The 22,476-nt window shown below is 41.2% G+C and overlaps 1 protein-coding gene across 2 annotated transcripts in view; it reads left to right on the top strand.

Moving 5' to 3' along the window:
* The window catches only part of POLR3B (RNA polymerase III subunit B), a 116,673-nt gene that overhangs the window by 81,422 nt on the left and 12,775 nt on the right, over positions 1 to 22,476 (top strand). For both annotated transcript variants that reach the window (XM_058568509.1, XM_058568510.1), the window contains 3 exons: positions 1,808 to 1,950; positions 21,208 to 21,311; positions 21,946 to 22,112. In XM_058568509.1, coding sequence (XP_058424492.1) covers positions 1,808 to 1,950; positions 21,208 to 21,311; positions 21,946 to 22,112 — 414 coding nt within the window. The remainder of the gene's footprint in view (positions 1 to 1,807; positions 1,951 to 21,207; positions 21,312 to 21,945; positions 22,113 to 22,476) is intronic.

Below are 22,476 nucleotides of genomic sequence, written 5' to 3'. Positions count from 1 at the left end.
GACAGATAGTAAACAGATAGCAAAACCAGAGTGGTCAGATTGGCCAAATTCGGTGGATTCTCAGTCCTGATCTTGCAAGCTGAGGCTTTGTCTCTTGTTCACTGTGGACCCCTACTGCCCGGCATATGGTAGGTAACAAGTAAATAGTTATCGAATCGATGGATGAATGTCGTATGGCCTTTCCAGAGCATTTGACACCACTGACCTCTCTCCTCCCTTGATTTTGTGGCGCTGCCCTCGCCTGGCCCTCCTACCAGTCTGATTTCTCCTTCTCAGCCTCCCCTCCTGCCCGGCTGTAGTGACCGTACCCTGCCCAGTGACTCTGCACTTGTCTGGACGTGTTCACCCTCTTCTAGCGCTCCACTTACTCTCCTGTTGCTCATGACTCCCAGAAAGACATCTACCCACTTTCAGCTCCAGACCAGCACGTGGACAGTGTTACAGGGGCCCCAAACCCAGACCCAAACCGTCTTCCTCCCCACCCCTACCCCAGCACTAAACCGTCTTCCTCCGCACCCCTACCCCAGCCCCAGCAGGCTCCTCCTGGGCCCCTTGCTTGTGAGTGGCACCTCCATCCGGCCATCACCTGCAGCACATACCAGTTCAGCACATCCCATAGGTTCTCTCTCTGCCGCAGTCCTCTGACCTCTCAGGGACAGCTGTTGCCCTCTGAGTTCTGGCCTCCTTTCCTGCTGGACTCTTAGTTATCGGGAACTGCTCATCTGCCTCCAGTGTTGCTCCTCTCCACACCTCTCAGGCTCTTTCTGTGTTACTGCCAGAGTGGCTTTTTTCTGAATTACTCATCTGGTTATGTTACTCTCTTGAGTAAATAGAATAAACCTTGAGTAGATGGAGTAAAACTCTCAATGGCGATGTTGCCTGCGGGATGAAGGCCAAATGAAATAGTCATACACCATCTGTGACCCTTGACCCTACCCTTTTGAACACTGGGCTCCATATTCTAGGAAATTGTCTCTCATTCTCCACAGTGTGCTATCCGACTTCAGGCCTCTGTGAACTTACTCCTGCTGCTCGCTCTGCCTGGAATGCCCTTCCCTGGTCAGGTCCCAGCTCTAGGGTCACCTCCTCCGTGAAGCAGTCCTTGACAACCTGCCACCTCCCTGCCACCACTGTCATCCCCACCCACTGGCAGGGTTGACTGTTGTCTACCTTGGGCCTTTCCTATTCTCCATACCACTGACATCTTTGCTGCACTTTCTTTCTCTTTCCTTCCTTGGATTGTGAGTTCCTTTGGGGCAAGAACCGTGTCTACTTAATCTTTGTGTGTCCAGAGTCTACAAGGATCTGACACAGAGTAGACTCTTAATAATTTTTGTTGTATGAAAAACAGCAAAGTGTGTGAAAAAATTAATAATAGAAAGGCTGAGTAGATATAAGTAATACTTAAAAAGTGGTTAAGAACTTGGAGTCGAGTCTGCCAGGCTTCAGCTCAAATCCCAGGTCCACTGCACATGAGGCGTGTTTTCTCTCATCCTTTCTTAGCATCAGTTTTCCTCGTCTGTAATGCAGGAATAACAATACGTGAATAATATGTGTAGTGAAGGTTAAATTGCACTATGCCTGCCTCATAATAAACATTCAGTAAATGTTAGCCATTTTAAACTAGGACCATAAAAGGGAAATTATAACATTTGAATTAATGTTGAAAAATGAAACTCATTTTTCAGAGCCCAAAATGGGAATGTGACAGTTTTCTGTGGTAGATATTAATTAAAATATGGCCTATGGGTGATCAGTGGACAAAGGGCAGTTTGAAAACTGCTGAGTGACTTCCTCTTCACATTAGCTACAAAGGGGCAACGGATTCATATATTGAAAAAGTGATGATATCCTCAAATGCTGAAGACGCTTTTCTGATCAAAATGCTGCTGAGACAGACAAGGCGTCCAGAGATTGGAGACAAATTCAGCAGCCGTCATGGGCAAAAAGGTAAATTGTTTCATTTCTCAACTTGTTTATAAAACTGAATACCTTAAAGTATTTATTAACCACATATATAAGAAGTATTTTATAACTTGCCCTGTTAAAAAAAATTAGTATGTTTGAAAAATTATTACATTGTTATCAAAATTATTCTTGTTTTGTTTCTCAGATTATCCTACTTATATCTTAAGGGCATTTAAAAATATACCGTAGGATTACATCTCTATGCTATTTATTCTCCTGTAACTGCTCGGCCCAAAATTATAAGTACATTCTAGATGATGTGCCTACTGAAGTACTGGTAACTGTTCTAAAATAGTAATACCTATTTTTTATGAAAGGTACATATTTAAAATACTGTATATTCTGTTGGGTCATAGTATCATAGGATGTCAGCACTACAAGATACCACAGAATTATCTGCCCCTTTATTTAACAGATGAGGAAGTTCAGATCCTGTGTGTTAAGCGGCAGAGTACCCAGCTAGTTGGTGCTGAGCTGGTATTAGAATGTGGGTTTCCTGACTCCAATGCGGGGCTTTGTCCACTGCGCAGCGATCCCTCTCCTGGATGGTGTTTCTCCGTCTGAGCCCATTGGCCAGCCTCACGCTTTCCATTGACGGTTACTGCTGGGTTTTCATCCTTTTGTGGTTTTGTTTTGTTTTGTTTTGTTTTTTATCTTCAAAAAGCATAGCACTATGTCACTATTGATTAACTCATTTTTCAGTAGGGTCTCTTTTAGTCAAGATACATAGTGTGTAAGAGGGGAAGTTTGTCCTGGGATTTGCATTTTGGCTTGGTCTGCCACTTACTAGTTCTAAGAACAACAGCAGCTCACACTTTCGTAGCACTGACTGTGTGTCTGGCAGTGTTCTCAGCACTTTGCATGTGCTAACTCATTTGCTTCTCACAGGATCCTGGGAGGTGGGTACTGTTGTTATCTGCATTTTATACGTGAGGAAGCAGAGGCACAGAGAGGTTAGTAGCTTGCCCAAGGTCCCCAGTTGGTGGCAGAAGTTTTTGAACCCTGGCAGCCTGGCTCCAGAGTCCATGCTCTTACCTAACAACTATGCTATCCTGACTGCTAAGCAGGTAGCATTGTACCTGGCGCTTAGGGCGTGCTCAAGAAGTGATGCAGTGATCATGAAGGTTGGCTAGTATTCGTTCTACTCTTCAACCTCGAATCTCACCTTTGCTTATAAATTGCTAGTGTGATATCTTCTTGTTTTGAAGATAAATGCACATTATGTTCTTGCTGATTTTAACTGTCTATTTGCCAAGCAAGTATATCAAATATTACAATGCTTTTTGTCAAATGAATGCAACCTTCATTGTCATTCCATCAATGAAACTGTTTCAGACTGAGATACTCTTTCATCAAAAGCATTTTTGGTTCAGTTGGCAGACACAAGACTATTTTAGCCTGTCAGTATTTTGTAAGAAAGAATTGATGCCATCTATAAATGTGAATTTGACACGTCTACTTCGTATAGTTCCCTAAGATGCTAACACTTAGTACCTTTTGAAAACGTTTCTTGAGGTTCTAGTGTTTTCTACTGCTTACTAGTGAAAATCAAATTCTCTATAAATTGTTGGCACTAAAAGCTTTACGACAATGCACCCCATAAGAGAACGTCTCCATTCTGAATCAGTTTATAAACTTCAGATATCTCAAATCCTTGTGCTTTATTCCATCAGAGTATAGTGCAAAGAATTGAAGGCTGGCATACATTTCAGTGATTATCCACTGTGTTCTCACTCCAGTAAACTTCTGGAGGACAGGAACCATGTCCTTATATTCTCAGAAAGCCTGATGGAGCCTTTCTCACAGTAGATGCTTAATAGGCAGTTAATAATGGTTGACTATATGAATGAATTGAAGGTAGGGGAAATGAAAGGGGACAGATTCTCTTGATGGATTGATTTTACTCAGGTTTTAATCTATACATTACATGTGAGTGTGTGTATGTATAATATAGACAAACAGTACTTTTGAAAATGAAAAACACACTTGATTAGTAAGCTCCTTTGAACACAGACCTCTAGGTAAAATGTCAGTAAGCCTTTGTGCTAGAGCGTTTTTTCAGATGATTAATATGATAGGGATCATGTTCATTGACAGAAGTGGTTTCCAACTTGCAGTGATCTGAAACATGGCACATTTTGGAGATCTGTTCAATATTAGGGGGCTTTGACTTGTACATCTCTATATGAACCAGAAAGAAGCCCTCCTGGGGTCAGATGACCTTTCACTTGTAGTGAGGAGCTTCTTGCTTGTTTTCCTTTTCCAGATGGCTTTTAATCCAAGGGTAGAAACCTTCTGATGAGCCTAGATTCCCTTGATATTCCCTTCTCTTACAGCTTCATCAAATTTATTGAAAAGACTGGGAAAAAACAAGCAAACAAAAAATAGGCAGTGTAAACTTTAAGAGAGTAATGGAATTGGAATGATATGGGACCCTTAACTGAACATAATTTTTATTTATTTTGAGTATAATTTTTTAATAAAATAATAAATGCATGTGATTTAAAAAGGTCAAATAGTACAAAAAAGGGGTTTTGTACTGAAAAACATCAGTCCCTACTTTTCCTCCAGTTCTGCTTCCCAGAAGCAATTTCTTCTCATTTTTACCTTCGTGTTTCTAAATAATATTCTTAAACAGCTGTATATTTATTCATCCATTGTAGCTATTACTACTTATCGATTTCCTGTTACGAAAGATGGGAGGACCTAGCACTTTGCTACCTCTTTCCTTCTTCCCATCTCCATTCCCTGTGTAGATTTATCATAATTTTGGATTACTTGATTATTTAGATTGCATTATTATGACTACATAAATATCATTCACTCCCAAACCAAGTAATTGTTGAGTGTATTTCCTTTGTTATGTGACTTTATTTTTTCAGAAGGTGATAATTATCTCATTTAAAATGTGCTTAATTTTCTTTATTCCTATTACCATACTTCTATACCATCAACAGCCTCTCAACATCATTTTCCACATAATTGAGAGTCTGTTAGGACCATTCCCGGCCCCCACCACCTCTCCAAAGATCTCCTATATAGCACCCCCACTCTTCCTGCTTCAAACTGTGGTGGTTATTCCCTGAGCCAAAGCTTCCCAGCCAGTGTGTTAAGAATGGGTAAGAGGTGAGCTGAGAGGTTGACGTGTGCCGCCCTCGGGAGTGCTGGGAGGACCCTGGCGCAGCCAAGGCCCTGAGCGGCCTCATCTTGTGTGCCCTGGAAATGTTTTCACAACAGGCTGAGAAGCACCCCATGTTAGTTTGCTGTAATAAAATACCACAGACTGGGTGGCTTAAACAACAGAAATTTACTTTCTCACAGTGCTGGAGGCTGGAAGTCCAAGGTCAAGGTGTTGGCAGATTTGGTTTCTCCTGAAGCCTCTCTCCTTGGCTGGCAGGCGGCCACTTTCTCCCTGTGTCCTCACGTGGCCTTTTCTCTGTGTACCTGCATCCCTCTTCTTGTAAGGACACCAGTCATATTGGATTAGGGCACACCTGATGACCTCATTTAACCTTAATTACCTCTTTAAAGACCATGTCTCCAAATAGGGTCACAATCTGAAGTATCCTGGGGGTTAGGACTTCAACATCTGAATTTGGGGGGGACACAGTCCATAACACACCCCAAGCCTGCTGAATGGTAGTCACTTACGAAATTCCTATTCATTGTTTCTTGGCTCTTCCTGTGTCACTCTCCTACCCCCCACACAGTAGAATAGTCTGTCTGTTCGTTAAATTGCTGAGAAAGGAGGCATGAGAAGTAAATTTTTTGAGATCATGTATGTCTGAACATGTTCTATCCTCATACTTGATTTATACTTGGGTTGAGTATAGAATTCTAGATTGAAAATTCTTTTTCCCTAAGGATTTTGATAGCATTGCTACATTATCATCTAGATTCCAAATGTTACTTACATGAATTATAACATTGTTCTTCCTATCTTGTGTGTATGTGTGCCTGTTTCTCTCTCTTTCTCTTCTTCCCCCTCCCTCCTTCCCTTCTTCTCCACTCCCCCCACCAAGCTTTTACTATCGTCTTCTATTCTTGGAATTCTGAAATTTCGTAGACCTTTTTTCATTCCTTGTCCTAGGAAATCAGGCACCTTCTTATTCTGGAAGTTCAAATTCCTTCAATTCTTGGACATTTTCTTATATTATTTTGTGATAATTTCCTCTTCATCATTTTCCCTGTACCCTTTCTGGTTTTCTTATTAGTTAGATGTTGGATCTTCCAATTGATGCTCTAGTTTTCTTATTTTTTTCCCCCCTCTTGTCCATTTCTTTCTCTTCTTGTTTTTCTTTCTAGGAGATTTGATTGAGTTTATTTTCCAGATTTTTTTTTTTTTGGCCCATCATATTTTTAATTTCTAATTAAAAATTTAAATTTAATTTATATTCTTCCTTTTTATAGCAATGAGTATGTATTTTTATTGTTATTTTAGTTTTCGTTTTTTGGGGTTTTTTTTTCTTTTTAGTTTTCTTATATTCCTAATTTTGTCTGTATTTCTTGAGATATTTCTTTCCCTCGTAAGTATTTTAGGGTCTGGTTTGTTGTTGTTGTTGGAAGCTTTCCTCTAATACCTGGTATATCCTTGAACCCTAAGCTCTGTGTCCCAGGGCTAGAACTTGTTGACGGGTGGACATTGTTGTAGGGTGATCAGGCAGGGAACCATTTTAATTGCTGGTGCCAGTCAGTTTCTACATAGTAAGATCTTTCTAACTCCTGCCTGAAGGTTGGAGTTGGGAGGGTGGGTTCGGTGCTTAAGGCTATCAGCCAACCTTCTGGGAGCCCGGTAGGGGCAGGGGGCTGGAGCCCACTGTTCAGTGCACAGACTTTTCATTTAATTCCTCTGTATCAGGTCCCCACCCACCACTGCTTGCTACCCTTGGGTCTCGGGTCATTGTAGTTCAGTGTCTCAAGTGAGGGTTGTGGCGGGGAGGGTGGTTTCCTGACTATATGGGGTAAGGAATAGAAACTCGAGATCTGATGATTTCTTATACAGACATTTATTTCTACAAATGTTCATTAAGTATCATCTAAGTGTCAGGTACTATTCTAGGCCCTGCTGATAAGCAGTGCACAAAACAGACAAAAATTCTAGCCCTTGTAGGGCTTACATTCTTGTAGGCAAGAGATAGAATGATAAGTGCTGAGTTGAAAATAAATAAAAAATAGGGGAGCAGAATAGGAAGCATGTTGGGGTGTGTGGTTAGTGGTTGAAATTTTAGGTAAAGTGGTTGAGAAACACCATCTGTTTGAAAAGATGACGTGTCAGTAAAGACTCGAGAGAAGAAAGGGGGCAGACCCCCTCTGGCTGAAGAACATTGGAGGTGAGAGGAAGGCCCGAGGCTGGAGCACTGGAGGAACACCAGGAGGCCAATGCAGCTGGAGCAGAGCAAGGGAGTGGAGAGTCATCAGAGGGGAGGCCTTACAGGTCGCTCTGTGGACTGGGGCTTTTGCTCTGAGTGAGAGGGAGAGCCACTGGAGGAGTCTGAGCAGATGAGAAATATGATATGACTTATTCTGGCTACTGTGTTGAAAACAGACTGCAGTGGGGCAGGCGAGGGAGCAGTGATACCAGCTAAAATGCTCGAGGGAGCAGTGATACCAGCTAAAATGCTATCACAATAACCCAGGTGAGCATTGGTGGTGAGGAGGAAAAGCATAACAATAGAGAAACAGTGAGAACAGGTCAGTCTAGACAGAGTTTAAACGCAGAGCCCAGTGAAAGTGCGGATAGATGGGGTGACTGAGTCAGTCCTCCTGCTTTCAGCCGCACAGCTCATCCCACTTTTCACGGTACTCTGTGTCTCTCTTTCCTGAGCCTTCCCAGGAAGGAGGGTGAGGGCCGAGTCAGCTCGCTTCTCCGTACCTCCTCCTTGCTCTTTCTGTTAAGTCACTAGCTGTTCTTTCCCCTCTTCCTCGGCTTTCAGAACTGTATGATCATCTCATGTTGCCTGGTATCTCATTGACATTCTTCTTCCTTATCAGTTTATATCGTAATTTTTCAACTCTCATGTTAGTGAGGTTTGGAGGAGTGGAGATAAACATATGTGTTGCCTCTGCCATGTTGGCTGGAAATCCACGTGTCTATTTGAGAACGTTCAACACAAGAATGCTTAATGTGCTCAGTTCTTTTCACTGCGCTTTATAGAACTGAAGTTCAAATTATTTTTATTTTTATTTTTTTTGTGAGGAGATCAGCCCTGAGCTAACATCCGCCAATCTTCCTCTTTTTTTGCTGAGGAAGACGGCCCTGGGCTAACATCTGTGCCCATCTTCCTCCACTTTATATGGGACGCCGCCACAGCATGGCTTACCAAGCAGTGCGTCGGTGCGCGCCCGGGATCCGAACTAGCGAACCCCGGGCCGCCGCAGCGGAGCGCGCGCACTTAACCGCTTGCGCCACCGGGCCGGCCCTCAAATTATTTTAATAAGAGGTGAGAAGGATTTTTCGACCACCAACCTTTTGTTTGCTGACCAGAGCCTTACCTCGAAGGCTTCTTGTTTTTGTTGGCTATTTTAATCATTTCTAAGACTGAAAACTGATTTAAAAATGTTTAAAGCTCACACACTCAGAATTATGACATAAATGCTAACGATCATCAGAAAGGCATTAATCACATTTTGTTGACTCTTAATTATCTGAGAATAGCATATTTTTTTTTTGGATTATTATTGTAACCAAGGTCTACCATTTTGATCCTTTCTTTGAATGTCACCCATCTGAAGTCAGAGGCCTGACAGTAGCAGAAGTCTATTTTTTGAAATTCTTTTCATTTATAAATAAAATTGTAGAGATTCAGAAATAGCAATAGTTTTGTTAAAATACTTGTATATGTTGTTGTTAAATATCCTGAATACCTTATTGGCTAACTTAAGTGTATTTTGGTAGGTTTGTTACAGATAGGAAACATGCCGTACTAATTTATTTAACCCCCAAAGCACCCAGCATAGCACTTTGCATGTAATATAGTATCCGTTCAATATGTTTGTGGAATAATTTATTAAATAAAATATCTTAAATGTACAGACATAACAAGCCAAAATCATTCCTCCCAAAATTAGTGTAATTTATTCCTCCTAGTAAATATCAGAAATGGGATGCCTCATCTTTATGCAGACTGGTACCAGTCTTACATCACCTAAGACTCACAGCTCCCCAATCCTAACTGACCACACAAGCCCGCTGAAGCTTTTCTAACCAAAATAACCAAATACACGTACCCACCCATATGTGCACCCTGGGAGCCAATGAGAATCTGCCTTGACAACCCCAGAGAATTCTATTCAGTCATATTTAAGTCACTGCTGTGGGCTCAAAACTGTGTTGGGCTCTCTAAGAGGTAGAAAGGAAATGCAGCCCTTTACTAACGCCCATGAGGAGTTGGCTATGTACCTGAAGCAAAAAGATGAGTACAAACGATTACATATAGTTCAATACTAAATTATATGGTAAAGACCATTCATAACAGAGAACTTGAGAGTTTATTGTGGATAGGAATAAAATCTTAGAGTTTGAAAAGACTTTTTAGAAGTCTAGTCTAAATCCATCTTCCCAGTATAAGAATTCCTTTTCGATTATCCTTGGCAGATGGTTTTCCTCTTGGCATGTGGCCTGTCGAGGGAGGCCCTTGCTGCTTTCTGAGGCAACCTGTTCTGTAGTGACATGGTTCTGATGGTTATACTCAGCCTGATTGCACTTTCTGTAATATACACCTGTTAGAGCTGCCCTGTCCTGTAGGGGTACCGAGTGCACACATTCCCCTTCTCTTCATGGGCTGCTTCTGTTCAGCATTTAGAGAACGCCTTCAGGTTGAGAAGGAGTATGGTAGAGAGGTAAAGGTCTTGAACGTCAAGTGAGCTATTTTATCCCTTTATGCCTTCGTCTCCTCCTCTTTGAAGTGGAGACGGTTTCCTAGGAGTTATGACCAGGATTAAGTGAAGTGGTGTGTGTAAAGCAGTGAACACAGTGCCTGTGCACAGCTAGCAGTCAGTAAAGGGGAACTGCTGCCCTGAGGGCTGTTCTGGGTCTTCTCTTGCAGGCTAGGCGGGGAGAGAAGGCTTCAGAGACTGGGTGGGATTTGGACTTGGAGAGCTGTGTTGAGAATGGGTCCTGAGAAAGAAAAATGGATTGGCAACAGAGAGGAGCAAATCAGTAGGGCTAGTTGACCGACAGGAATAAAGAGAGGAAAGAGGCCACAGTGACTGGTTTTCAAGCCTGGTAAATGAGGACACCAGTCACACAGCAACTTCGTGTCTCGTTGACCTTGAGATGATGGAGGATCATCTCGAGTGCTCATGTTACTAATTATTTCATCCGTTTGTTGAGCTTTCACTGTGTACTGGGCACTGTTCTAGATACTAGAAATACAATGGTAAACAAGACTGACAGGGTTTCTGCTCTCCTGGAGTTTATGTTCTCTTGGTGGAGGAAATGGAAAAGAAGTAAACAAAAATACACAATAATTTAAGATGTCATATGTGCTCCCTGAGACCTGAACGATGAAAGGGAGCCAGCCAAACAAAAGTCTGGGAGAATTAAGTTCAACAGCCCTGAGGCGTGAGTGAACTTGGTATATTCAAGAAACAGAAAAGAGGCCACTCTGGCCAGGCATATGGCTGAGGAGGAGCATGGTATGAGATATGGTAAGAGAAATAGGGTCGGGGCACATCCTACAGGGCCTGTGGCCAAAAGAAAAAAGTTTGGACTTGATTTTAAATATGCTGGGAACCAGTAGGCCTGTTGGATGGTGAGTGTAAGCAAAGGAGTGACAAGAGCTGACTTACCATTTTAAGAGATCACCCTGCATTCCGTATGGAGAGCAGATTGGAGGGGAGGGCAAGGAGGGACAGGGACGCAGGGAGACTACTCAGGAGTCCAGGCAAGAGAGGATGGTGGCTTGGACTAGGGTAGTAGCAGTGAAAAAATGGAGAGATGTGATGGGTTCTGAATATACTCTGGAGATAGAGCCAACGGGACTTGCTGATGACTGAGAGGTTGGGGGAGGAAAAGACAGGAACTGAGGATGAGGTTTATGGCCTGAGCAGCTGGCAGTGCTGTTTACCAAGACGGGAGGACTGGGAAAGGAGTAGTTTTTTGGAGTTAGGCAGAGGTTGAGAGCTTGGGCCTCAGATTTGAGATGCCTATTAATAGACCCCAAGAGAGGATATTGAGTAGGCAGTTGGATAGAGTCTGGAGCTCCAGGGAGAGGTTAGGGCTAGAGAGAAAATCTGGAACTCAGCATGCAAATTTTAGTATTTTACCTTTTGTGTATGAATAATTTACAAGCATTTTCATCTCTATTCCATCCTTTGACCATTACAGTTCTGGTTGGTATTGTTATTCCTACTATACAGAATCAGGAAATTGAGGCTCAGAGAGGTGAGTAGCTTGCCTACTACAGCTTAGTGCTGGCAGAGTCAGAATTCGAATCCAGGTTTTTGATTCTGAGTGCAGTGCCCATTCTGTTAAATCTGGTTAAGGTGGTTCTTTCCTCTTCTGATATCCCATTGCCACTCTGCCCCTGGGATTGCCATATTCCCTGAGATTCCCCCTTGGAAAAGATACAACCTTTTCCTGAGACTGAATCCTAGTATTTCTTAGTGTATCTTTAAATCTACTCCTTAAGGTGATCGTCTTCTCAAAATTCCCGTTCTTCTCGGATAAGCAGCTTAACATAGCACTCCTCTGCCACCAATCCAGAGTAAATACTATCCCCGTATACTTTGTTCCAGAAATGCCTGCCAAACCCCCATATTAAGACATACTCCTAGCATGGAGCAGTGTTTTCAGGTATCCGTTTCCTTCTAAAGTCAGCTCATTGTACAACACTATCCCCACTCCCTTCTTTAATTAGTCCTCTGGTCAGGCTTTAGTAGTAGCCTTGGTTAAAATTCAAAATCTGGCAAGAATTTGAGCAGATGTAAAAGGAAGTACATTTTTGAGCCCTCAACTTTGACTGTTCTCCTGACTCATCTGTCTAGCTGTGATGGTTGGAGCCAGAAAAGAAGGGGCACTGAAGGAAGCGTTGGGGCAGCAATGGCAGTGGGCTGGTTAGGAACATTCACGTGCAGTGGCACAGCTGGCAGCATCTGTAAGGAGCTGTGCAGCAACCCAGCCCTTAAAGAGAAACTACATCAAGCCCAAATGTGCATGAAATGGAGAATGTCACCCACAACATCAGTTATGCTGTTTGTGGTTGTCATGGAATGAGCCGATAAAACTTTCATAGTATTGTGAGTATGCAGGGTATGTGTGTCACACTGTGGTCCCCGCAGTGATTTGTTTCCATTTTGGTCTAGATATACCCCAGAGTGAGAGCAGTAGTTGACTGAACTTAGTTTTCACTCCTGAAATGTAGAATTGTTTGGAAATACTACTTTTTCTTTGTAGCATCACCTGCAAGCCGACACTGTGTGTTCTCTATGAGAGAATGTAAAGGGGTTTTGATTTAGTGCATCTTTATGTCCACCTCTTTTTCCCCTTGCATTTGGAGCATTAAATTTGTTATTCTTGGTGTTCAGAAGGCAACATGGCCCGGCATTTTGCCTGATTTTTGTCTTTTGTTAAAAGTTGATTTTGACAGAGCTGTTATTAGGGATTCTTTTTGTACACGCAGAGTGTGTAGATTGTATTTCTGCACCTAACGCCTCTTAAAATAGCCTCTCTAGCAATTAGAGGAGACTTGAAAATTTAGTTTCACAGAACATGAGTGTCTATCCTGCTCAAGCCTAAACACTTCAAAGGTGGTAGGATATTAGTATCTAAATGAAACAAATGTTAAGAGGAAGCTAAACAGCAGTAATGTGCTATATGTTATAAAAGAGCTCAGGAAGAAGATTGAAGAGGACAGAACGAGCGGTGAGCTCGAGCAGGAGGGTCAGTACTAAGGATGTGGGCATCAACATCAGTGCTGGATGAGAAGCAAAGATGGAATGTAATTGATCAGAGAAGGGGCACCAAAGAGGTGAAGTGTTTGATCGGGAGCCGTTAAAAATGTGACAGACCCAATAAGCAATGTCACCTCCTGTGACCTCAAGAATGGGGGGGGACTCAGCAGAGAGAGCCACGTGTGGAGGAAGGAGAAAGTATTTCATAAAGAAGAAGGTGTCACAATTAACATAAAGACTAGTCCAGCCTGAGAAGCAGGCAGAATTCACCCACAGCACACTTTTTAGATAAGGGAATTCCAGTACAGCCTGCTAATGAGAAATTCAAAGAATTTTAGTGAAGTACAGTCCTCCTTTGGGTCTTTTTGAGGTCGTTTATGTATCTCATCAGTAAATGTGCAATGAATCAGCTCCCCCCAAAAGAGCTGGACCTTTGATCAAGAATCTCTAGAACTGGGCTGGCCCCGTGGCTTAGCGGTTAAGCGCGCACGCTCTGCTACTGGCGACCTGGGTTCGGATCCCGGGTGCACACCGACGCACCGCTTCTCTGGCCGTGCTGAGGCCGAATCCCACATACAGCCACTAGAAGGATGTGCAACTATGATGTACAAGTATCTACTGGGGCTTTGGGGAAAAAAAAAAGGAGGAGGATTGGCAATAGATGTTAGCTCAGAGCCGGTCTTCCTCAGCAAAAAGAGGAGGTTTAGCATGGATGTTAGCTCAGGGCTGATATTCCTCACAAAAATAAATAAATAAATAAAACAATAGTCTTATAAAAACAAAAATCTCTAGAACTGTTCATCCTTTAGTAGTATGCAAAATACTGGAAAAGATAAGATGATTTAGTAATAACCTTTTATACACCAAAGTTGTGAATTTGTTGTGTTTGTTTACAGAGGAAGCAAAGTTTTATTTAGTTTTATTTTAATTTCAGTTGGGGAGAAGTATTAAAACCCTGTAATCTTGATCTCCTTTCCAAGTGTTTTAGACTTCTAGGTCCCATAGAATGAAGCCGTAACTTACATGATAGATGCATAATGATGCTCCAAGGGGGAAGGTGGAGCAGAATGTGGATCTGGAATGTTCCTCATGTTTTCTCTTCATATTCTTTCTCAATCGTTTATAGATAGAGTTAAAGATAGGAAGAGACATCCACATATAATGCTGATTGGAATCACAATTGGAACTAGACTTTTAATGAAAATCAAAATAACTTATGTAAGTCTCTTGACTTTTGGTATAAGTTCTATATGAAGGGAACTCATCAAAGGCAAACATTTTGCTCTTGAGCCTTGCTTTTTCTGATGGTTAGTGCATTTATTAGAAGCGTGAGCAGATTTCCTGCTTAGTTTTTGTTTTTGTTTTTTCAGTTCTTTAACAAAAATTATCTGTCAGCCTAATAAGGAATTCCCAAATTCATTTCAGTGCTCAGGCAAACCAAATTAGTATATTTCCAGATTTCCTCTTACTTTTGCTGCCATACGTGACGGGGGAAAAAGTGGGCTCCTTTGATGTGGGGGGAAAAGAAGCACTATATCACTTTCCTGAAAGAACATTTCTCAGTCTCTCATGTGAAAAAGGATTAGCACCTCCAACAAAGGTCCTGTAGATCACAGAGTGGGGCAGCAATGCCAAATAGTATTCCTAAGGAGAGGAAAAACTGTATTTGAGCAAGAGTGTTTGTCCTGGCAAACAGAAGCTTTTTAATAACGGCAGATCTGAGATAGTGGCATACACTCCTCGGTATCTCCCCCTCAACCCTCCGACAGCTAGTTTAAATACAGTGAAGTCAATCCTTGTTTTAAAATAGAAGTATAGTTTTATCAAAATGCAGTTTTTTCCAGGGAATGGTTCAGTGTATCTTTGGTTCATAAGAATTATGCATTTACGGATAAAATTGTTTGGAAGATTCATCTTTGACCATCTCTTGTTCCACAAAAGTTCTGTTATAAGGTCACTTGCTTCCATTTTATATTAATAAAAGTTATTCGACAACCTGCTGAATTAATTTATTAAAATTTTGATTGAATGTTTATTAGAAGAAAAGAAAACCTACCATGACTTTCCAACCATTGAAGAATCCTTATCCGATACACATAAAGAGGCTGTGGGAAGTAAGAAAATGTTAATTCGTATATGGCAGAAAAGCCAAGAGCAAAGTTTGTTTGTTAAACACGGTTTGGTTGAAAACTTTGCTTTTTCCAGACCTTCATTTATTTCCTTTTTCTAGATTATGTTTTCTCAAATTGAGAGAATGAAAAGACTGGGATTTCAAGTAATGATAATAACACCTTGTACTCATGTAGCACTTGAGACCGTCTAAAATCCTCTCCGCTGGGCTGAAGCTTCAAAGTCGGATGTCTTTGGCTCCCTACTTCGCTTGATCCTGCTTGAATGAAAGATTCAAAGTGGGAGGGAAGAAGGGGGCGATGGAGCTAACAGTGTGAGCCCCAAGATAAGGTGTATGGTGCCAAATGAGCCTTCAGAATTTTGGTCCAAAAAGAAATTCTGGCAACTCTTACTTCAGTGTTAGAAATCAGGATTATTTTGTCCACGTAGACCCCTTATTGTAAGAAGATTTTGATTTACTTTTTTAAGAACAAGTTTTGGTCTTTACTAACTAGGCAGTAACCCTCTGACCTTTCAGTAAATATCCGACTAAAGCTTTGAAATTAGGGTGTTTAGTGTTTTATGGCCCAGAATAAAAATCTCCAATTCTGTTTCCAAATATTATAGCCTCAACACATTTTATTAAGCTCTTGACACATTCAGCCGTGTGTATTTTGTAAAGTTCCTATGGTTATTGTTTTACAATAGCTGCTTCCAGAAGCATTGTAAGGGTTTCAATTAATCAGCCCTTTGTGGGCTTCAGACTATGCAAATTTATCACATCAAACCATTCAACTGCTCCTGGGAAAGCCGTGTAAAAACTGTATTGTCTTCGAGCGCCTCCTCTCATTTAGAGTGATGTTTTAATAAGAAAGCTAATCAAGTTTTCTTATGCATTATTTATCTGTTAACATGTAAGGAAGAGCCGAATTAAAATTATGTCAACCAGGATATGGTAAGTGTTGTGATAGATCTGGAAGAGACTCAACCACAGAACAAAGCTAATATGATTCAACAGTTTTTGTCTCCTACCCTCCCCCTCCGGATTATTTAAGGTGGTGGTGTGAAAAATAAAAGAAGGTTAACTCAATAACTACAAAGGGGGAGAGAAAGAAAAGAGTTACCACCTGTGTTAGTCTTCACGTTTTGATTTAGAGGTTTACATTTCTGAATATGTAAAGGCTTATCGAGAGGAGTTTATTCAAAGCAAAAACATTTCGTACTTAATACGAACAGTGGAACTTGAAAGCGTTCCTGCTGCTTCTGTGGCCCCATTTACCGCCATATTGGTCAGCAGTAAACTGTTCCACACTGGAAGTCTGCGGCCCAGGTCCTGGGAAGTTCTGAAGTTATTAGGAGGCACCGTCCTGCGAATGTGAACTGGTCTGAACAGCCTGCCAGAGCGAGCTGCTTCTGGGCCTCTTCAGCCAAAGTTAGTGCAGCTACGACTGCTCTTTCCATTCATGAAGTTGGGCTCCTTTGCTTTGCTAGTTTGCTTCCTGCTGAGAGTAATTAGGTTTCTTATATAATAATAATTCCTTGTATTTAGATGCTGCCTTTCTCTAAGGACCTTAAAGTACCTCTCAGACATTAGCTCATCTGTTCTTCTAACAATTGCCTCATGAGATAGGTGCTAATTATTCCCATTACAAAGACCAAACAACTAAGGCTCACCAGAAAGTGGCGCCTTCCTCCCAGGTAACACAAGATCAGTTGAACAGCACAGAGTCAAATTACGCTCTCCCAATTCCTTGATATCCTGCCCTTCATCTGAGAGTCCCCGGGGTGATGAGGCCTTCACAGATGGCTTCCCCCAATTATGAACCTCAGTACCGGGCATTACAGAGCGATCACTCCTTTACTAAACACCAACCCTCTCCTTGTACTGTGACTGACAGAGAAAAAGCACAGCATCATTTCACCCTTTGTTTAGTGCAGAGGGTGTTCAACTGTGCAGAATAAACAGCCTTGTCTAACAGATAAGGACCTGCAGAAAGTAAAAGTAGGTAGTTTAGATTCTGCTTAGTATGATCTCAGCAGAATGTACTGCCCCATTTTCTCTGCATCACTCAGAGTGTTAGAACGTGGCAAGCTGAATTGTATAAATGTTTTCATTTTCAATATTCAGTCTGATTACTCTGCATAGGACTCCTCTCAAGTGAAGTGAGTCCCTGAACCTCTTCCTGTCCCCACCTCCATCACAGCACTTGTCACACAGCATGTGCTAACCGAGGGGAACGATTCTCTCTCTCTTCCTCACTCAGAAAAGGAAGAGTAATGATATGTATCAACCTCCGAGTGGTAAATGTAATCCAAAAGTGGTTACACATAGAAAGTAGACTTGCTAAATAAAAATTTTAAAAATTAAAAAGTGAAGCAGAGTGTGATATTAAAATGAGACCTGGCTATCAACAAAATAGAAAACCATTTGCTACTCGGTTCTCAACACACTGAAGTCACCTTACGAACAGCCGTTGAGGTAAAGGTGTTATTACAGTGGCCTTCTGCCACTTGCTACTTGCTTTCCTGTCTGGATATGGTAGACAGATGCTTTAGTCTTTTTACCTTTTTTCTTTTGTTCTTACCTTTTTTTTCTATTTGAATTGAGATAGGTCCATTATACTAAAACTAGTTTTAAAAAAAAAAACCAAAAATGACTTTTGAACAAATCAGTTGCTGTTTATAATTAGAAATACTTCTAAGAATGATTCATCAGATTAACTGGACTTTTGCTGGGTAAACCTATTCTTAAAATGATTTATATGTTGTTCTGCAAGACCACAGACATAGAAATAACAAATCGGTGTAAGAGCCTCCAGTGTCTAGGGCATGACACAGGGAGAACTGTGACAGTAGATCTCCAGATTTGCCTTTCCTGAGCGGCTTTGCGCTCAGGCTTGAGGCTTCTTTAGATTCCCTAAATTCTTCGCCTTTACAACTTGAAATTAAGATTGATGCTGATGAAACAATATTTTATTGATTGGGTATCTGTAGAACCTTTCTGCTCTAACTTTCTGTGTTCCGCTTTTTCCTGATTATCTGTTTTCATTTGGTAAAAGTTCTGTGGTGTAGTCTGTGCTGTAATTCCCAGTTGGCCCCTGTGAGTGCATTAACTGTTCCTGGGCCTGTTACACTGTTGTATTTGCATTTCACTGCCAGGAGGTTGTGCTATAAACAATGGGGTTGGGACGCCAGCATGATGAGCCAGGGGATGAAATTTTATTTTAAAATCTGAAATGCTGTGTAAGCACTTAAGGTATGAATCGGTAATTGTCGCACAACAGCTTCCATTCGATATGGTTTATTTGTAGTCCATCCTCTTTTCAAGGATCCAGGGGAGTGTTAACACAGTGAAGCATACTGCATGTCATTTACATTTTTAAACCAGCATTAAAGGAAAGTGACTATAACTTTTAAGAGTTCTAAATATTGGAAGAGATTTTTATGTCTGTGTCCCTGGAGAAAACAGTTGTAATTTATCATTTGAAAATAAGAAAAGAAACCTTACTGCTTTGACTAAGGATTTGAATAATTCTGACACAGAGAAATACCTTTTAAAAAAAGAAAAGTCTGGTTCTAAGATTGAGAACACTCTTCTCCCCACTAATGAATTCAGTAAAATACAAACTTAAAAATCATCTGTCTAATTTGAGATTCGAGATCATCAAATTCTGTCTAAATATTTTGTTTTAACTTCTAAGCTCATTATGGTTTCTTTGTGTTAACTTGTATTAAAATCTGTCAGCTATGACTGGTCTCATAAGCACAGTCAGCGGACCAGAATAAGTTAATTATTTACTTGTGTCACTAGTGCTCTTCATCTAATGAAATGCACAGCTGTGTTAGATCTGCAGTTGGATGTGTAGCTTCCATTGTTCCGCAAGTCAGCAGAGGGTAGAAGCCGCAATGATGGAGAGCCCTCAGTTCTTTCTGCTGTTCTGGCTTTCTGTGTCGATTTCATGGATCTTTTATCATTCACTTTCACACAAAACAAACAACACAGGGCTGTCTGCTATGGGAACCATCTTGGCATATAAAAGGGTTTTCAGAGCCTAAAGTAATTTTAAGTTAGCTAAGATTTAATTTTTGGCTTACAGGTGCCCTTGATTCAGATGCGGCCAAAGCAGTTCCTATAATGGAATGAAAAACGTCCGAAAGTTACGTATGTGTATTTTTAAATGCAATGTCAGAAAAGGGCTGATAAGAAAATAACTTCCCAGAAAGGAGGCTCAATACTAAATATTAATCAGATTTCAAGCAGAGTTATTGGAGATTCAGATTTCAGGGGAACGAGCATTGCTTTCATTTTAATCAAAAAATAAAGTTAAATTTGCTTGATTAAAACATGTCAACTAAAACTGAAAACGCAAAATGCAAATCATCTCTCTCGTCACCCTCCCCCAGGATAAGTCTCTCGTGCTTCCTCGGTGGGTTTCTGTACCTCCTGCCCCTCACTCCCACCTTCACTTGTTGGGAGGTGAACAGGCAGCTTCCTCCTGAGCAGATGCCGACATCCCGCTGTGAACTACTGCTGAAGAGGTGCCGAGGTTTTCCTTTGGTTTTGTTTTTAAGGGATATCACTGAACCCTCCATCTCTCCCTGGCCAAAATGATATTCTCACCCCAGCACGTCCCGGGCCGGCCTCTTCAGGAATTGCTGTGTTTAACATTTCGTTCACTGCTCAACAATGTTGTTGTCATGCACCTAGATTTACAATTTGATCTCTTTCAGAGTGGATTTCCCAGTAGCCATAATGTTTTGTCAGATAATTCCAGTGTGGACAAGATGGATTTTTGGAGGGAAGAAAGAAGGGTCACACACACTCTGCTTGATTTAAATTCGAACACATTGTAGCTGAATCTGAAATAAAGTGGACTGAATGTTTCGGTTCTTCATGTAGGAAAGCATACGTTCCTTATAATAAACAGTACAATTTCAACCAAAAAGCCAATTAAAGTACCTACACGCTCTAGAATTCAAGTCCACAAACCTAATTACCATATTGTTGACAGCCACTAGAAATCAGAATATTAATAACCAATGTTAAATAGGCAAATGGTGTTCTTTTTCTTTAGACTTCAACTCTTGGTGATTGTAACGCATCACAAAAAATTTATTTTAAAATAGTTTGAGTAATTATGTAGAAATCAAACTGAGAAATGATAAGTTTCTTTGAGAGCAGTTTCTTTTCAATAGGAGCAGATGGGTGATAACTTTATATAGAAGGGAAAAGGAATTTTGTCTTACTAAATTTGAAAGCATTTTTTTGCTTAGTGCATTGCCATTGTACACTAGTTTTCCAATTCTAAATTATGTAGATTGTGGTTAACGATCTAAATTATACTCCTATTTATCCAAGGAAAAGAAATCAGAGGAATTAAAAACTATTTAAGCAACAAAATCCCCTAGAGATTAGAATCATATTAAGGGAGTAATAAAGTGCAGTTAAGAGACTAGCAGGAGTGTGCATAGAGTTGGTAGGTTTTTGTTTGTTCTGTTTTTGTTCTTAGAATTCCATTTCTAATTCTAGCCTTTTCTTCCAAGAATAATTTGCCGTTTAATTTTCTTGTTCAACTTTACAGCTTCCATCAAAGATCACTTTTCTAATGTGTGATAAGCTGTGGGAATTAAAATTCCTTAGGGCAGTCTAGGCTCAGCCAGGGAAGCCCTGGCAAAAATCAGCCAACCAGCCAGCGCTCTGCAGCCAATAGGTAGACCTGTTAGCACATCAGCCACACATGAGTACTTCTTGTCACACAGTTTTTTAAAACCACAATTTAAACACACCCATCATTCAATCAGTTCTGTGTTTGGTGGTCAGAGAACTTGGATTCCTTTGATTTGGGTACAGTATATAGCAGATCACAGACTAGCTGACAAGGAGCAAAATTGCTGCTGACTTAAGTTTCGGGGACATTGACGGGACCAGGGCCCAGTGAAGTTGCTGCTGTTCGGTCTCCGTGGCACGAGAGGTTGGGCAAGCAGCCTGACAGCACCATTGTGTGTCATGCCAGCAGGCCAGTCCACAGGCTGCAGTGCCTTTCTGCACCGACAGCCGTTTTTGAACTGTTTGTCTAGCAGGATTGTTGGAAATTGCTTTTGTCAGTCTTGATAGGACCATGGGAAAGGTTTGAGAGCAGTGGAAATAGAGATAGCGGTGGGGAGATCCCAATTAAGTACTGTACTCTTCCTTTCTGCTGATTTGCTTTACATGGCATGAAATCTTCTCTCCCCCAGGTGTTTGTGGCTTGATCGTCCCTCAGGAAGACATGCCATTTTGTGATTCTGGCATCTGTCCGGACATCATAATGAACCCACACGGCTTCCCATCACGAATGACGGTCAGTACGTTTTTCAGAGGCACTGCTTTTAAGGAAGAAAGCTGGCAGTTGGTTTGTAGTGAGTGGTGGCAATGGGACCTTGAAATTGATTTTCAGAAAGGGCCCTTTGACCTCTTGCCAAATAAATGGGTTCGTAGCCCCTGACGATGCTGGACTACTCTCTTCTACATAGAGAATGCAGAGCAGGCCTGCACTTCTCTTCGAGAGCAGTCTTCTGAGTGATGGACTTACCCTTCATCAAAAAGAACCCCTTATGTGAACCTAATTCATCTCCCTTTCCATCATTATTGTTTTGTAATCCTGGCTCCACCACTTACCGGCTGTATGACTTGGGAAAGTTGCTTACCCTGTCTGTACTTCAGTTTCCTCATATATAAAGTTAGGGAAATGATAGTACCTATGTCACAGGTGTTTGGGGAGGCATAAAATTAGATCACACGTGTCAAGCTTTTCCAACAGTCTGTCCATACAGTAAGAGAGCGATCAATGTTTGCTGCTATTAATTTATCACTCTTAGTAGTAGTAGTAGTCTCATAATCTTTTGGGGAAATAGGAATAAATATTAATAAATTCTGAATAAACAGAATTCCTATACCACAGGAAGGTGCTCACTTAATTTGTTCACATCCCACAGGTGGGAAAGTTAATTGAGCTGTTGGCTGGCAAGGCCGGCGTGTTAGACGGCAGGTTTCACTACGGCACTGCATTTGGAGGCAGTAAAGTGAAGGATGTGTGTGAGGACCTCGTGCGCCATGGTTATAACTACCTGGGGAAAGACTATGTCACGTCTGGCATCACAGGGTAAGTGAGTATTTAGATATTTTAAAGAAAAAGTATCATTTTATTAGGATAAGTGGTAAGAGCCCTTAAGATACAAAGCTTCACTCCTTTAAGAAATCTGGTATAAGAAAATCCAAATTTATGATGCAGGTGTTAGCTAATGCTATGGTGGTAATCATTCTGCAATATATAAGCGTATCAAATCAACACGTTGTACACCTTAAACTCGCGCAGTGTTGTATGTCAGTTATATCTCAGTAAAACTAGGGGGAAAGAAAGAAAAGAAAATCTAAATTTAGAAAACTGATAAATTAAGTCGTGCTGTTTTACTGGTGAGGCTATCGTTTAAAAAGCAGAAAAGATTAAATTTGCCAAAATAGTGTTT

Source organism: Diceros bicornis, chromosome 25, assembly GCF_020826845.1.
Source record: "Diceros bicornis minor isolate mBicDic1 chromosome 25, mDicBic1.mat.cur, whole genome shotgun sequence".
Taxonomy (NCBI): Eukaryota; Metazoa; Chordata; class Mammalia; order Perissodactyla; family Rhinocerotidae; genus Diceros; species Diceros bicornis.
This window is presented reverse-complemented; position numbering and strand designations above follow the sequence as displayed.